Source organism: Ursus arctos, unplaced genomic scaffold (genome assembly GCF_023065955.2).
Source record: "Ursus arctos isolate Adak ecotype North America unplaced genomic scaffold, UrsArc2.0 scaffold_5, whole genome shotgun sequence".
NCBI classification, from domain to species: Eukaryota; Metazoa; Chordata; class Mammalia; order Carnivora; family Ursidae; genus Ursus; species Ursus arctos.
In genome coordinates this window covers 34,955,035-34,972,617 of record NW_026623067.1, presented here as the reverse complement: position 1 = coordinate 34,972,617, position 17,583 = coordinate 34,955,035, and the positions used below count along the sequence as shown (strand labels likewise).

General features: G+C 48.7%; 1 protein-coding gene across 1 annotated transcript in view; it reads left to right on the top strand.

Annotated features, from left to right (window-relative positions):
• The window catches only part of SPOCK1 (SPARC (osteonectin), cwcv and kazal like domains proteoglycan 1), a 493,086-nt gene that overhangs the window by 340,120 nt on the left and 135,383 nt on the right, over positions 1–17,583 (top strand). Inside the window, exon 4 of the mRNA XM_026508043.4 lies at positions 463–577. Within this exon, the coding sequence (XP_026363828.1) occupies positions 463–577 (115 nt within the window). The remainder of the gene's footprint in view (positions 1–462; positions 578–17,583) is intronic.

Below are 17,583 nucleotides of genomic sequence, written 5' to 3'. Positions count from 1 at the left end.
AAAATAAGCTCATTGATGCACACAGTCCATGTTGATTGAACCAGAGCCAAAAATCTCTGTCCTCAAGGACTTTTTTTACGTTGTAGGAAATAAGTAAAGGTAGGCATGGATGCAGTCATAAAAAGCAATTGCAGACAAATAACCAAAAAGGGAAAAGTAGCTCTTGGTCCTTGGAGCATGTAAGATTTTAAAGGATTTTTAAAGTAATTCCTGCCCGAGTTGGAGATGCTGAAACTCCCCAAAACACAAAGGAATCACTATCCTGATGTCGAAGAAGAATGTGTGCACAGACACAGAATTCCCCCTGGTTTGGGGATTCATTCCAATCCCCATCAGCCTAAGAAAACAGCACGGAGTGCAAACACATGGTCTGTTTATGCCCCACTTGTTTATTTGAGTAGGAAGAGAAATTAAATTTCCCTGGAGGTCCTAACCCCCCTCTTCTCGTTCTTTTTGTCTCAGCCCTGGACCCATCCAAAGACCCCTGCCTGAAGGTGAAATGCAGCCCTCACAAAGTATGTGTGACCCAGGACTACCAGACCGCCCTGTGTGTCAGCCGCAAACACCTGCTGCCCAGGTAAGGCCGGGAGGCACTCTCCAGCTGACGGATCTGGGGGTACCCAGTCTCTGACTCGGGGACAGCGGGCAGGGGGAGGAGAGCAGGTGCTTCTGTTACCATTTTTTTAAGAGATTTTATTTATTTGAGAGAGAGAGAGCACGAGTTGGGGGCAGAGGGAGAAGTAGACTCACTGCTGAGCAGGGAGCCCAAAGTGGGGCTTGATACCCGGACCCTGGGATCGTGACCTGAGTTGACGGCAGACGCTTATCCAGCTTAGCCACCCAGGCGCCCCTCTGTCGCCCTTTTATATGGTGTTTGGTGCCTGTAGTCCTGCTGGGTATGAATCTCAATTCTCAAGCACAGATTTCTGAAGAATTTCAATATCTGTATTTGCTTTAAATCGACTTTGTATGTCTCTGAGCCCACATCTGAGCAGATGAACAGAAGATCCCTTCTTGGTCATTGTGGGGGCCATTCCTCCTTCCAGAGTGACTGCAGAGATCCAGGAAGCTTATGGCCAAGGAAACAGTGTTGGGGCCTTTAGTCTCCTGGTTGCCACTGACCTGCTCACCGTGATAAGCCTTTGAGGTTCCTTGAGTTCTGTGGGCTGTCTGCTCTTATGCCCATATAGGCTGTGGGGCATCTTTGTCAGGCTGGGTGCCCTGGTTTGGAGTCTTTCCTCCCCAGGACCACCACACCACCACTCCTCCCGAGAACATGCCTTACTATTTTCTCAGGCTGCAGCACTGAACTCCCTTCTTCCCCAGCCCAGGGGAAAGTAGGGCTCTACACTCTCCTTTAGGATCCTGAAAGCCTTTGCCTCTTACCCTCTCCCAGCTTTGTCCATCCAGTGGGCTTAGGCTTTTGTAGATGACAGAAAGAACCTGTGAGTTTGGGCTACTTGTGCTTTCAGTCCTACAGAAATATTCGAAGCAAGAACCAGCACGCATGTGTGTGTGTGTCCGTGCACACGCACACACGCACGGCTTTCTTTACCAGTGCAGTTGGGTTGGTGGGGGTGGGAGAAGGTGATTTCAGTGCCTATTCTCCTTTCTTCCTGTACAGTGGAGAAGGGTAGCCATGGGCATTGGAATCATGCCACCAGTTTTGGATCTGACCGTGTGCCCTGTCGTGCACCTGCACCATGCCATGACCTCAGGCAAAGAACTGCCTTTCTGGGACTTGATTCCCACTGAAATGCAGCTCCTATGACTTTTGCTCATTAGCTCTTTTCTGACCCTGGGACCATGTGGGATGTCCTGTCCCTTCCTGCACTTCATGAAGTCTAAGCAGTGCCGGTCCCTTTGGCTGCTCCTCTTGGGATGTGTTCTGATTTACTTCACTCCCCTCAGTGGTTTTCTCTGAATCCCCCGGGAAGCTCCATCATGGTCCTGTAAAGAGACTGCCTGGGGCAGAGCCCTCACCGCTCTGCCTCTGCAGAGCTAGTCACTGCAGCTCCTGACCCAGCCTCCGTGGTCACCTAAAAACAGTGATCCTTGGTAAGACTGATGTGCAAGGTACAATGTGTTTTGCTCTTTCCCGCAGACTGGAGTGTTCTCCCTGGAAGTAAAGGTAGATCTCATCCCTGAACCCTTGTGTGTTCTGGGCCTGGTGCTCAGCACCACATCCTTGAGTTCTTCCAGCCATTTCGTCAAGTTGGTATTTATTTTGTCTCCACTCTGAACATGAGAGAAGTGAGACACAGAGAGGCAGTAGCGATTGGCTTAGATACCCAGGAAGTGGCAGCCACGATTCAAACCCAGGACTCTCTGGCCCCAAAGCTTATGTTTCCCATTACTACCGTATGTTGGCCTCTCCCTTCGTCCTGTCCTTGTCTATCCATTCGTTCACTGTCATTTAACAAAAGGGTATCGAGTACCTACCATGTGCCAGGCTTGTGTTACACACTTCGCTACCCTCGAGGAAAATCAAGTTTGCTGCGGAGCGGGATATAAAAAAAAGTTGGTTGTTGCTATTACTAGAAAATGTTCTTAAGGCATACAAACTCTGAGAAAAATAGCCTAGATTTTCCTGCTGCACGTGATTTCTTCCTTCTCTGCAGGTGGTAAGATGGGCCTCTTTTGCCACGAATACCCAAATACACTTTTTGGGATAGTGCTCTAGGTTTCAGCCGTCCGGTTGTGTATGTGTGTGTATGGGTGTGCAACGTGGATAGTCTGTTGCCTGTTTCCTCCTAGAAGATAGCCCCTCTGTAAGTGCCACACAAGAGATCGTCAGCGTTGCGTGCCAGTCTGCGCAAGGGGAAGGCAGGAACTGGGCATGTCCAGGGGTAAGCAGTGTGCGTGGCACGCCGTGTTTCCGTGTGGGAAGTACCATCACTTGTTTGCTTGTGTTCAAAGTGTAATCCTCATCTCCCACCTCTCCTGGTGGCCACAGAATGACAGTGACTCAGAGCAGGGATTTGGGAATGAGCCCAATGTGGGCTCTGTTCCCAGGCTGGCTGCTTCCTAGCTCTGTGACCTTGGCGCCTTACTTCACCTTTCTGAATTTGTGCTTTTTCATCTGCAAAATGGATTTAATGAAAACACTTACCCATCCCTCGTTCCTCTTCGTTGGGATACATCCTCTAGTGACTCTCAGAGAGTTTCCAGGTCGTAAGTGTTAATAGTCCTTGCACGGGGTATTTCGTGCACGCACGTCCTTGTGTGAGAGTTCAGCAAGACGCAGCTGTGTCAGGGATACAGTGTAGCATCACGTGGAGATGGCTCGTCTTCCAGTTGCTAAAACAATTATGATCGTAGTTACTGTTACTGTCTCATTCATTCTGGAAGGTCAGCCAGGAAACCCCACAGTAGCATGCTCCTGAGAAGAAGGTAGCCCCTCCAGGTGCCCTGCCTCCTTCCCAGTGTGACTCTGCCCGCTTTGCCTTCCTTCTGGAGGAAGCTGTGAGGTTCAGCGTGAGGATGACAGTGTCATTTCTGCTGCCCTCTTTGTGATTCACGGCAGGTAAGGACTAAGAAGACGACTGCATTTCTCATGATAGGGACCTTTTGTTCATTGGAAAAACAGCCCAAAGAGGAGGCTGTGATTGAGACAGCATGCCCACTCCATGAGCAGGATTTGGGAGGTGGTCTGAGCCAGGGCGGCTCTGCAGTGGTGTTTGCTACAGCTGGAGCCCCCCCCCCCAGTGCCCTCTCGGCGGCTGAATCACTCGGCCCCTGCCATATCAGCCGAGCACACACCTCTTCTTAGGGTCTTGGATACCTTCCCAGATGAAACATCTGTCCTGCCACATTAGACTTCAGGGGTCCCCTCTGACCAAGGAGACGGTGTTGACAACTCTGTTTATTCATCGATCAGGGAAGTAATCTTTCTCTCCGTGAAACATCTGTAGACAGTCCCCTCAACCAATCTGGCCTCTGCGGCAGCTCAAGAGGCAAATCCCTCCTGCTGGATTGTCGGCAGTGCACACACATGGAGAGGCGGCTGGGCCCACCGTGGGCTCACAACGCAACTACAGACTTAGGCTGTCTTGTCAAGTGGATTGAGACAGAGGACAGTGAGCACATCAGCAAGAGAATTTCATTAGCTTTCCTTGCCCGTGGAGATGAAGTGAGTGGAGAAGCTGTTTGACATTCACGTCTGTGAGCACGGAGTGTCTGGGTGGACGGGCCAGCATTTGGGTGGGGAGCCCAGTGGGGCAACCGGCCTCCCTCAGCTGGAATCCGCCTTTATTAGGGTGGTATTCGGATTTGGGTTTGCATTTGGTTTCACCTAGAGGCCTCAGCTAATCTCACATTCTCTTTGGAGAATTCTCCTTGGAGATTCTTTGTTTCATCTCTTCCTGCAGTCGAGCCACACTGAGCGGGCTCGGGAGAGGGTGAATTCTTGGTAGTGTGTTCACCTTTTAGGTTCTCCAAAGGGGCCATTTATGCACTGAAGAGCCCTGTGAAGGCTGCCCGGAGCCGGAAAGCCTTCTCTGAGATGACTTTTTAAAAATATCTTAATTGATCTTTGGTATAACAATCTTTAATGCTTTTTACAGCAAACATGAAAAATACAGAAAGGTAAAAAGAAACAGGAAATAGGCAATGGTTGCATAAGCTAAAAACAGTAATTAAACATTCTAGCGTATCTCCTTCTATTCTTTCTAGTCATGGGTTTTATCCGTTGGTTTGTTTTCGTTAAAATTTGATCAAGTGATGCCTATCCCATATATAAAGATTTGTGTTGGGCTCTCTTCAGTTAATTTTTATAAATGAGTATTTTCAGGATACTACAACTCTTTGTAGATACAAATTTTATCGACTGTTATGACATAGTATACAGAAGATTAACTTGAAATGCATCATAGACCCAAATATGAGTTAAGAATATAAAACTTCTGAAAGAAAACAGGAGTAGTAACCTTGGGTTTGACAGAGATTTCTTAAACAGGGCACAAAAAAAGCATAAACTATAAAAGCAAGAAATAATAATGATAAAAAAACATATTGCATTTCATCAAAATTAAAAACTTGATCTTCAGAAGACATAGTAATAAAAGGGTAAGCCATACTAAGAGAAAATATTTACAAAACACAGGTCTGACAAAAGGTTTGTATCTGGATTATACAATGAAATCATATGTCCCTACAGAGACTCACTCATGAATATTCGCAGCAGCTTTACTTGTAATAGCCAACAGCTAGAAGCAACCTCAAGCTCCGTCAACAGGTGAATGGGTAAACAAATTGTGGTACATCCATATAATGGATTACTACTCAGCAATAAAAAGAGATAGGCTATTGCTGCATGCAATAGCATAGATAAATTTCATAATAACTATGCTGAGTGAAAGGACATAGTCCAGAAAAGAGTCTATACTCTATGATTTCTATTGACCTGAAATCCTGGAGGATGCAAGCTAATCTGTGGTAACAGAATGCAGATCATTGGTCGTCTGGGAGAACAGGTCAGTAGGGTGTCTGAGCATTCTTTAAAGCTGCATAATGCAGAGTGGATCTTTAGGGAAACAGTCACAGTCTGGCCTTAGATGCCAAAAATCCCACCGGCAAAAGAACTCACTGGGGGAAGAAGAGTTTCTAATGCAACAATGTGTTTTTTTTCCTGACTTAGGTTTTAGAAATGTTTTTTTAGACTTTAATAAAGAAATATGCCCTCTCAGGAAACAGCGATGGACAGGAAGTCGTACAACCCACAGAGGGCTCTGCTTGTAGGCATACTGTGCCAGTCAAGATGGCTGCTTCTGATTTATTGCTCTGGGTGGGCGGGAGCTGGGGGTGGGATTCTCCCTACAGAGCGATGAACATTGATTTTACCTCTCTGTTGCCATTGATTTTCATTTGGAGAATGGAAAATTGAAGCATTTGTTTTCAGCCTTGCAGACAAGCTGCATTCTCGAATTCTGCAAGTGTATTGTGGACGGGAGGAAAGGGTGTCAGGATGGGACTGAGAATAGCTGAGCGTATCCTTGGAAGCCTTCTGGGAGCAGTGGGAACTAATCTGTTTTTAAATAAGGAGCCGACGGCCAGTCTTCCCAGTGGGCTAGGCCTCTCTAACGTAATGGCCCTTTATCTCCACTTCCTAATTATCTGGAATAACAACGAATTCTCTGCACCGGCGAAGAATTCAGATTGAGTCCAGGCTCGTGGTGCTGTAGACCAATGTGAGAGCTTTCTGTCTTTTATGTGAACTTGGAAAAAAAGAATCAAAGTGTTTGAGGTCAGAGAGAAGTACATGACAGAATGTGCCTCAAATACCAAACTCTCAGAGGATATTTGAAAGGATGATGGTTATTTCATCTCAGTTTTGTTTTACAACAAAGCACTGTCTCCTGCTGCAGGGGCTTTGGACGGGTTGATTATACATACACATATCTGTCTCGCTTTGGAAGACACACGGCCGCGTGGAAAGCGGGGGATTCCGAGGTGTTTGCGTGGCGATCTGGTACTTCACAGCTCAAGGCCTCGCCAGTTACCAAAGTGTGATCGCGCTTGCATTCCTTATTACGTTTTCATCTTTTCTTTATAGAGCTCACACTTCTTCTCCAAGGGGCCCATGCATTTCCTTGTGTTTTGTTTTAACCTCAAGGGATCTTCCTTTTCCCTTTTCTGGGCCCGGGTAGAGTGCTGATGAGGGCTTCATACTGTTTCTAGGCTGTTGGTGGAAGTTATGGAGCTGAGTTTTGGGTTTGAGCCCACTTCTTCTTCTTCTTTTTTTTTTTTTTTTTAAAGATTTTATTTATTTATTTGACAGAGAGAGAGACAGCCAGCAAGAGAGGGAACACAAGCAGGGGGAGTGGGAGAGGAAGAAGCAGGCTTCCAGCGGAGGAGCCTGATGTGGGGTTCGATCCCAGGACTCTGGGATCACACCCTGAGCCGGAGTCAGACACTTAACGACTGAGCCACCCAGGTGCCCCATGAGCCCACTTCTAAATCAGCCTCCTTATTAAACAGGAAAACCGTCACTGTGATCTCTTTACTCATGGTTCCTGAGGCAAACAAAGGGTGAGTGGTTGGTTCAAGATGCTGCTTCTTGACCACCTACCATGTTAGACACACTTGGCAGAACGGACCTTGCTGACTTCTCACTGTAGTCGGATAGGTCTGCGTTATGATCCCCATTTTGCAGATGGGATTATCGAGGTCCGGTCAGTAACTCCTTTCCTGGTAAAAGGCCCATTAGGGGCAGATTTGAACCAGAATGGAGGAATACCACACGGCCGCCTCTGCTGTGAGGGTCATGGGTGTGAGCTCTCACTTGCTAGTTTGCTTTTTCCATAGAGCTGAAGCCCACCAGTCACCCAGCCAACCTGCTGACCTGCTCCAAGGCCCTAGAGGTGCTACGCACGGGCTTGTGCCCCTCTGTCCTAACTCCTGCCACTAACAGAGCCATCGGTGGGGACATGGCCAACACCCCTTTCCTCCTTTCCTGTGCCCAAAGGCGGTAGTTCATTTTTCCCGTTGGTGGTTTTTCTGAAAGTCAGTATTGAAACCACACGTCACTTAAATGTAAGAGATATTTATTTTACTTTAAACCACAACCTTTTTTTCCCCCGGATGGAAGTATTGTATGCCTCTGCCTAGAAGGACCTAGCCGCTCCTGGGGACTTCAGTGAGAGATTTCGTAACTCAAGCAAGCCAGTTACCTTCTCTGTTCCTTTGTTTTCCTCTCTGAAATTGAGAGTATTGATTACACAAGCTTGACGACCAGATCAGCAGAGAGTAAAAAGCAATTCATAATGGAGATGTGAGTCATTGTGTAGAATTTTTAGTCCCTTGGAACAAAGGAGACAGAGTGAGAGGCAGATCTTACTTTGTAAGGCAGACTAATTGGGGTGAGTTTTATAAACACATTAAAATCATGACTGTCAGTAAAATTTGCCAGACCCACATTGGCCCTGCCTTCTTCTCCCTTTTTTTTTTTTTCCTTTTTTAAACTTCACTGTCAGCACCCCACAGGTTATACCCAAAGATGGGGGGCAGATGAGGGCAGTTCCCGAATGAGCTCTCCCAGTGAGTCTGATGGCATTTTGCCTGGCTGGACAGTTGTTTCTGAGTGTGGCTCTTAAGGACCAGAGCCTCCGCTCTGCCAGAGTCCTCTCCGGCCCCCGCCACCCACAACCATGTGCTCCTCTCTCCCTCCCAAGTTGCGCTGCTCGAGAAGTGCTTTCCAGAAAGGGTAGTTTGGATTTCCAGTTGACCCCAATGTATTGAATCCTTGTCTTTTTTTTTTTTTTTCCTTTTTTTGAGCCACGTTCTCTCTGTAGGAGATTGGAAAGGTTTTATCACTGAATTCCCAGAATGTGCTTATGCTCAGATACAAAGTTGCTGGAAAGCTAGGAAGCCACGAGTGTGTGGAGCTGGGCCAGACATGGACGTTCACACCGCCCTCTGGACTCCTCGATCTGTGTCTGTTAAGAGCCTTCATGCACTATGCTGCTGTGTGGTTCTCCCCGGGATGACGGGCTGCCGTTGCTCTCTTCATCGCTGTCCTTGCCTATTAAGAAATGGACAGAGAGGCATACTTCATGCATCAGTTTTAAGTGGATTAGAAAGAGGGGGTTGAGGTGGGCGTGCGGGTTTTGAAGAGGTGTGATTTCCACCCGGGCTCAGGGCATGCTGGGAAGCACACAGGTGTGAAGCATTACATTAGAACGTTCACCCCTAAACACTAGGAAACAGACGAGCTCCAGCCCCCCTGCGACTCACTGAAGATGTTCCTTTGCCCACGCGTTCTGGGGGCCCTTTATAGTATCCAGAGAGGGGAGTATCCATGTGGCCTCTCACAAAACACATCATCATCTTTTACAAAAGGGGTCAGATTGCATTTTCCCACTTAGACTAACTTCTTTAATTTTCTGAAATCTCTTTCATTTGCCTTTGTTACTAATAAATCTGCTGTGGCCTGCTTGCTTTTCTGCCGAAACTCATCAAGATCCCAACTCGTAGGTTTTCAGTTTAGACATTTTATATCAGATTAATTCAACCAATGAATCATGAAAGACACTGTTTATGGGTATCAGGCACCACAGTAGGGCCCATCTGGGGGCACTGACCATGCAGGTCCTGGGGCCAGAAAATGGACTCAGGATGATTTAGATGGGCATCTGAGGCTATCTTTAGAAGTACTTTTGTTTTAAATAGAATGTTCTCAGGCTAATGTCCTGTCTTTAATGTTCTTCATGGAGAGGATGGGCAGAGGGCGAGGCCGTCCATGCACAGAGGGACAGGAGAGATGAAAGTTAATTAGTTTGGGGACTTTGGTACCTTTCCAAGGCACTCCCTTAAATGATGTTTTTAATGGGCACACACTGAAATGGATGTGGCTGTATTACTGAGTTGGGAAAGACCCTCCTTCCAGCCTTCCTGTCTGTCTGTGATCTTGCCACAGCTCGACGTGCTGGTGTGTCCTGTTTTCCACCAAACTGGGAGCGGCGCTTTTCATTACCTGGTGGGAAAGACGAAGCCCCAGCTCCAACATCCCCTGGCTATGAGTAATTCCCAAGTGGAGGGCAAGATGGCAGGGTTCTGGTTCAGCCTGGAATTAGCGTCTTCCTCTTGGCACATGCCAGGGGAGGCCATCCGTGAATACAGCGTTGCCGATAAAGGGCTTTAGGACTTGAGTCTCTACTGTCATAATTTTGGCAGGACTAGCCCTCAGAAAACAGCTCGTGTAGACCGGTAATGGTGGGTTAAAGGTCATTAATTCAGAATCCATTAAGTTGGAGTCTGTGATGATTTCTTGATTTAACAAACATTTATGGTGCCTTCCATTTGCCAGACCCGGCTGCATGTTCGGAATTCTGTGATGAAGGAGAATGATCTAGCCTTACGGGGAGGAAAGTCTGCAGGAAAAAAGAGATAAAAAAGAAATTAAATATCTAATAAGGTGTCATAAGCACTAGATAGGATAAAAGCAGGGTATCCTAACAGAATCCCTTTAGTTGGTTGAACAGGGGCTAGAGGGGGGGGGCGTGTTGGGGAGGTACCTCTGAGAACAGAGGATGGAACAGCCTTTGCAGAGGTCCTGATTCAGGGAAGAGGACGGGACTTGGTGTGTAAAGGAAAGAGGAGGAGAGAGGCTTGTGCCGCAGGAAGGCAATGACGGATGGGTGCGTGGCTGCCTGAGATTAGAAGAGGTGGCCGGGCCAGAGCCTGCAGACCCTTGAAGGCCATGGGACAGGTTTGGCTCTCAGGCCACTTGAGAAGGGACATCTCGTGTAGCTTTAAATGGGAGAGTGGCAGAATTGTGTGCCTTAGGATGGCCTGAGTTGTCTTGTGTTTCTGTTTTTTTAAGCCACACTGTGTGCTTTGTGAAAGAAGCCAGAGGCCCGTGTGTCTGTGTGCGTTCGCCTGAAGATCCTGAAGATCTCATTGAAGCTTGTGGCCTCGGAGAGGAGGTCAGAGATAAAGATCGTGTGTAATCAAAGCCAGAAAACTAAAAAAATGAGCAAGTCCCAACATGTGTGAGCCACCCCGTGCACACGTGCTCTTACTGAGTGTGTGGCGGAGATGGGGGGGCCAGGGCAAGGCTGCCCCGAAACCCATCTGCTCTGTAAGGGCCACTCTGCCCTTGAAACACTTTCCTACACTAAATCTCCATTTCCTTATTAAATGCTGACTTTCACACCAGCCCGCGGCACTGTGATAAGGAAGCAGTGGACAGAGTGCTGGCGCATAGTAGGTGCTCAGGAAAAGTTAGTCTCCTGTCTGAGTCTCTGGTTCTTCAATGAGCATCTAGGAGGAGGAATAATCCTTGCAGACAGTGCAGAGTTACTCAGGCCTACGCGAGGTCACACATGCCAAGGCCCTGCTATTTTTAACGTTCTGGATGGTATCAGTTGTCATGATTAGGAAGTTCCCTACTGGGAGAGCGAGCCCTTGCTCCTCGTTACGCTCGTCCCCCTCACTTGCACTGCCCACACTCCCTCTGGAGCATAAGCTCAGGTCTTGACACGTGTTCATGACATTGAATGGATGAACGAGTCACTGCAGCCTAGAAAGAAGCTGGAGGCGCAGGGCCAGGCTGGTGTCTTTCATTAGGAGCTCTGAGAGGTCAGCGAGCGAGTCGCAAAGCGATGCTCCAGGTCACGTCAGGGCTGTTCATAAGAGCGCGGGGTGTATCCCTTTTCCCTCTGTAGAAGCTACCACGCTCTTGACCATGCAGGAAAATGCTCAGATGGCGCCTGTGAAACCCCACAGGGAAGCGGGAGGCAGTGTGTCAGTCCGGCGTGAAAGTGCTCTGTTATTGTAGAGAAGGGGCGATGTCCTCCAGACTCTGCGCTCCGCCCTCACCTGGTGGCCTGCTCCTGGTGACTGGCAGAGTTTGCCTGCCTTTGCTCTCTGCTGAGGGGCTGGGCACAGCTAAAGGTCCGCCGCCCTCTGGGGCCACAGGTTTGGCCTTGGAGGGGATAAGGCGTCATCGTCTCATTGACCCCTCGAGTCTCACAGAGCTGGAGGTCTGTCCTTCAGAGGGCTGCAGAAGGGCCTTTGAATCTGCCTGTAGGGAGGAAGGAACACGTGCCGGGCACCCATTCTGAGAGCCGTCATGAGCAGGGCCTGCGTGAGTTGGCACTTCTCCCCCGCAGGTCTCCTGAGAACAGCCTCAGTTCATCCTCCTCCTTCAAACAGGGGTCTTGCAGGCACCAGAATCTCTTCTCTGTGAAGTCCGACTCCTCTTCGCTTGACCCATGCGACTGGCCCTTCCTGCCCCTCAGAACAAGAAGGGCTGCTTGCAGCCAGTGTTGCCCGCTCAGCCAGGAGGAAGCCCAGCGAGGCAGCAGGCATGTTCTTTTGGGTCCTTCTCTGAGCTGGGGAGAGGCCTGGTGCACAGGGGGCTTAGTGATGAGCTCCCTGCCGCTGGGAGGGGCTCGGGCCTCCAGTGTGAGCCCGCAGTGCACCATGCCAACCGATCAGAGCACAATGGGGTGACATTTGATTTCCTGCTAATCTACCCACTCTCCGACTTTACCAGTTCTCCTTGTGCTGTTTTTTCATCTGGCGTTATGGGACAAAGTTGGATTGTTGCTCTTAATGACTCTGTTGATTACTTGTGGACCTTTGGTGTCATATCCAAACACTTAGCATCAGACTGATACTTGGTAGATCAGGGCAGAGTGGAGGGCTGGGGAAATGGGGTAATGGGATAATGGTCCCAGCAGGATGCTGTTGATGGGAATGTAAATTGGTACATTTCTGGTGGGCATTTTGGCCTCATTGACACCATGATTCCACTTTGGAAAATTTATCTCAGGGAAATAGAGATACACATTAAGATTTGTATACAAGAGTGTTCGTGCACTTAATTACAATATCACAGAAATGGAAACAACCTCCTCACTGTCCAGTCATAGAAGAATGCTTACGCCAATCATCGTGTGCCTTCTGGAGAACCCCCGTCCTTCTAGGTGACCTCTGCCTGAACTCTTGTGGCACTGGGAGCCTCCTTCCCCAGCCTTCTCAGACAGACACTCTGTCTCTGTACGGCTCTCACTCACTGTTGAGGTGTCTTCCTTACAGTGACTTGAATGGATTTTCTGTTGGTAACTTCTGCGCATTGGGCCAGGCTCTGCTGTGGCATAGCACTGGGACCTGCGGATTTGTCATTCCCTGTGCCAGCACATTCTGGAGCGTCGCCGCTGCCCGTGGGAACGGCTGGGAACCTGACTGAGGCTAGCTCAGGGCACATCTGAGGGACTTGGAACACAGGACAGACATGCTCGGAAGAAGGGGTGGGGTGTCTGGGATAGCCTCAGGGGGAGGTGGCGTGTGAGTGGGTGCTTGGGGAAGTGTGGGAGGACCGTGGCAGTGGAAAATAAGCGTTCAAGAAGACTGAAGCCAGTGGTTAGCCTTAGTTCCCAGCCATGTATCCAGAAAATTCCCCACCAGCGAAGGGCACAAAGCCTTGTCAAGGCTCCGGCTTCTTTCCTGTGACACTGTGACGAAAGCTTCCAGATCAGGGCAAAGTTACGGTGCTGATGGGGCTCTTTCTGCCTCCCGCAGCGCTTTTGGGGCATGGCCGGCCGGCCGTTGGCGGTGAGTGGATGATGATGTTCGGCTCCCCGGATGCCGTGTGCCTGTCAGCTTCCTGTCTCCAGGCCTGTCCTGCAAGCTGCAGTGTCCCCCATGTCGTACTGTCTCCCCACTTCTGCTTCATTTCACTAGCTTGTTCTTCCCAAGGTAGATCATACGCGGCCAGGACAGGCGCTTTGCTGCTGGTGCCTGGAAAACAAGTGTGGGTATTCTTTCATACCCACGCCCGTAGTCATGAACTGTCCCCCCAGGAATGCCAGCACGTGTTTTCTAAGGAGAGCAGAGCCGAGGTGGAGTGGCATGTGCCTGCAGGTGACCTTGTCCGCACACCTGGGCTTAGAGACCATTAGCTGGAAGCTGTGTTTGCAGAACCCTCCGTTCTTCGGGCCCCTCCTGCAAAGAGTCAGGATTATAAATGCTCAAGGAGGGAAGCCAAATGAAATTCTCGGCCTTGGGCTGGCTCGCTTATCATTTGATTTTTCCCAATTAGCGTGTCCATTTGCTAACGATTTCCACTAAGATCTCAGGGCTGGAAAGGGACCTCTCTTTATTGGGCCAGCACAAAAAGAAGAGCAGGAAAACAAGAAATCAAACAGGGATCCCGAAGGTCAGTGGGTAATAGTCACAGTTTCTTTGGTGCCCCCTTTTAGGAAGAAATAGATTTTTAAAACTGAGTACTCCACTATCCACTGCCCTATGGGAATAAAGAAAGCTCAGCTGTTCACTTTTATTTCCCTAATAGCTTGCCATTACACTGCTGGCTTGGCGTTTTCCTTCACAAAGCACAATCTTAGTTGGGTCCTGTGTGTGTGTGTGTGTGTGTGTGTGTGTGTGTGTCCACGCATGCGGACTGTCGATGCTTGTAGGTCCCCATGGCCACGTTCATGCACCAAGATGAACTCTGATTTCAAACCCCACTATCTCTGCCTCCCGGAGCCCCTTGGTGCCCCTGGCCGAGCTCTGTCACCCTCTTAATGGGCAATGACTGCAGACCAGAATCTCCAGCCCGTTAGTGCAATTTACATAATCACGTCAGCCGGCTAATCTTCCTGATCTGGTCAGGAAACACCAAGAGCGTGGTCTCCGCTAAAAGTCGGTTTGACGAGGATCCCTGGACATAGATACTTGGTTTCAAGTATAAGGAAATGTTGATTTCAGGTAATGTCTAGAAATGTGAGAGAGAGGAGAGATCTGTATCATTTGGGAAGTTCCTTTTCTTCCTGCCCTTTGTGAGCTTTTGGCCACACACATGGCTCTGACACTCGTAAATGGAGAATGGCTGGGGCGGGGGGGAGGGGGTCCGAAATGGACAGCGCATTGCTTTCCTCGTGGAGATGTTCTTGGATAAGGTAGGCGTCTGTGAGCATCTAAAGATGTAGGAATAAAGGAGTTAAGGTAACACCCCCCTCACATCAGTGCAGGTGTTCAGAGTGATTAAATATGATCATTACCCTTTAGTGATAGTGGTGACATGTGATGTGAGTTAGAGAAGTCTGTCAGTCACAATGCTAGTGTCGGCTTTGAATTCTTTGCCCAATTTCTGGCACGTAGCAGGTATTTACTGAGTGTTTATTGAAAAAGTAAAGATTGTGTTTAGAATCCTAGTCGTGTTTAGAATGCTTATACCTTCAGTTCTGATAGCTTTCCTCGAACAAATGTTCCACATAATTTGGAAATTTAATTCAGATACAGTGATCTGACCCCTTAGTCTGCCCTGAAACCTCTGAGGCCCGGTCACCTTTATCTAGGTAAACTAAGTCCCTTTTTTCCCAGCAGAGAGAGACAGACAGACTGGAAGCAGGGGGAGCCGCAGGCAGAGGGAGAAGCAGACTCCCTGCTGAGCAGGGAATCCGATGTGGGGCTCATTCCCAGGACCCGGGGATCATGACCCGAGCCAAAGGCAGATGCTTAACCGACTGAGCCGCCCAGGCATCCCTAAACCACCCCAGCTTCTTTAAACACGACTGGAGACACGTGAGACTGGCAGTCAGGTGTGGGTTTGGCAACCGCAGTTCTTTACAAATTCTGGAAATGCCCTTCCTTCTTTCCTTCCTTCCTTCCTTCCCCTTCCCCTTCCCCTTCCCCTTCCCCTTCCCCCTTCCCCCTTCCCCCTTCCCCCTTCCCCCTTCCCTTCCCTTCCATTCCCCTCCCCTCCCCTCCCCTCCCCTCCCTTCCCTTCCCCCTTTCTTTTCTTTTCTTTTCTTTTCTTTTCTTTTCTTTTCTTTTCTTTTCTCTTCTCTTCTCTTCTCTTCTCTTCTCTTCTCTTTTCCTTCCCTTCCCTTCCCCCTCCCCCTTTCCCTTTCCTACAAATCAGACCAGCAGCACATGATTGTCAGGGAGTCAGGCAGTAGCCATGTAGAGTCACCAGGCGGAAGTTCCCGTTCTCATACCTTCAGGCCTCCCTCGCCTTCTTCTTCATTTACACAGCTGCCTACAGTGTTTCTGGAAACTCTAATTTCGCTGTTGACTCTTCTCATCTATGAAGAGTGGATGCATCCCCAGCTGCCTCGGCGGTGACCCAGCTCAGGTGACAGGCAGGTCATGGAGACTTGGCTTGGCTTTGACCTGTACCTGGGAAGATGTTCCTGCTTTTGAAATTGCTGACATACCAGGCACATGATATTTTGGTGGCCCCGTTTCTGCTCTACAACTGTAAAAACACACAGTTTTTCTGTGGGTTTGAAGCTGCTTTAGAAACCTTGTTGGTGATGGTTTGGAAGCTCGCCTGTGAACCGATGGCTCTCTCCTTATTCCGGGGCCTGTTTGTCTCTTCCGAGGTGTTTGAGCCGTGACTTGGAGTATGTCCTGAGCTTCACCGACCTTACCTGGGTCAACTCTGATAGGGCGGAGCCACACACAGGTGCTGGCTTTCCGGAGGTGGACAAGCCAGCTCGAATCAGGGGATCAGTGGGTGCTCCACCCTGATGACTGGGACCCACCACGGGAGCGTGATCCTTCCGGCTCCACGGGTCTCTTCTGCTCCTGAAGTCCCGACTCACTCCCCAACGCAGCTTTCCATGTTCCACCATACCTCTTCTCCCTCGTGGGCATGTTGGGAGGAGTAAATGGGACACATCACTGTGTAAAGGGCTTAAACAATGCCTGGAACTTGAGAGCCGAAAACTTGTTCATTACTGTTGGTGGTAGTAGTAATAATAGTATCGGAAGAATAGTAAGTCCTCACTAAATGCATAGCTGCTATTATTATGTATTTGCCCTTTTTAATTTCAAGCATCTGTAAACAGCCTGTCTTTGTACCATGTGGGTGCCCAGTTGCACTTAGGACATCCCTAGGCACACCCTAGTGACTCCATGCACACTGAGAGCTCTTCTGTTCGCTAATGGACATCTGTTCGTTAGGAAAACTGGACCCTGTTGGGCCAGGATCTTGCATCTGTAGTCTTCTTCCTTTGGAAGAGGATGGAGACTCATGAGCCCACAGATACCCGGATGGAGAGTGTCTTCTGATACGAGCGCCCGTCTCTGTCATCAAAGCAGCTTTTGTAAACGACACAGGCCATTATGCTCTTCCTGTGTAATTTTATGACTTTGTATAATGACTTGAATAACCCTAACAACGGAGGAATTATAGCATCATTTTACATGACAGATTATTTCAGTGGTTAACATGTTTTTCATTTCAATTAACATTCATTATTTTGTCTCTGGCTCAAAATAGCCACCACGTTAGCTCTCTGCATATCTTCCATCCTTGTTTTAGAAGCAATTAGTTCTGATTTTGCAAACAAATTCCATGTTGTCTGTGAATGGGCAGTTTGATATTAACAAGAGAATACAATGCTTGTGATGCTGGCGGCCAGCAGACGAACACTGGGATTGCTGGAAAGGGGCCCTTCTTGGGTGGGTCCTCCATGGCTTTGAGATGACAGGTCTGCTTTAGAGGGCTGATGAGAGAACAGACACAGGACAGAAGAAAAGTTCCTGGGACTGTGGCTGGCTCTTCCATAAGCCTGTTTCTCCCTTTTGTAAAATGGGGTAATGACAGTATCTCCTGTCAGAGGGTCGTGGTGTAGGAGGAGTCAGGGAGATGTGTTCAGGGCCCTGAGTCAGGCAGGTGGTTGTCCCACAAAACTGAAGGCCTGTTAGCTACTGTCACTTACTATCTGGACTTGCTTTACTCTTTGACCAGCTGTTCACACAGAGTAAAGCAATTTTATCTAAAGTTATGCACACCTGGTAGAATACCAGGGTGTTATACAATGAAGGGCCTTTCTTAAAAACCACATGAAAAAAAGTCAACATCGCTACAGAGGCTCTTAGCAGCCCGCACCTCCAGTATGTCCTTAAATTTTTTTCAGACATAGATTGTTGAATGTCATCGTGCAGGATCGATGTTAGGAAATATATACCTGCCCATCCATCACCAAAAAATTATTCTGGAAGTGTCTGTCCTGCCACCGTTTTGCCTTAGGCCTTGGCTATGGTCCTCCTCTGGCCATGGCCGAGTGAAATGCTGGACCACAACTGATGTCGTCAAAGACTTTGTTGGTGTCAACTGTGGGGAAT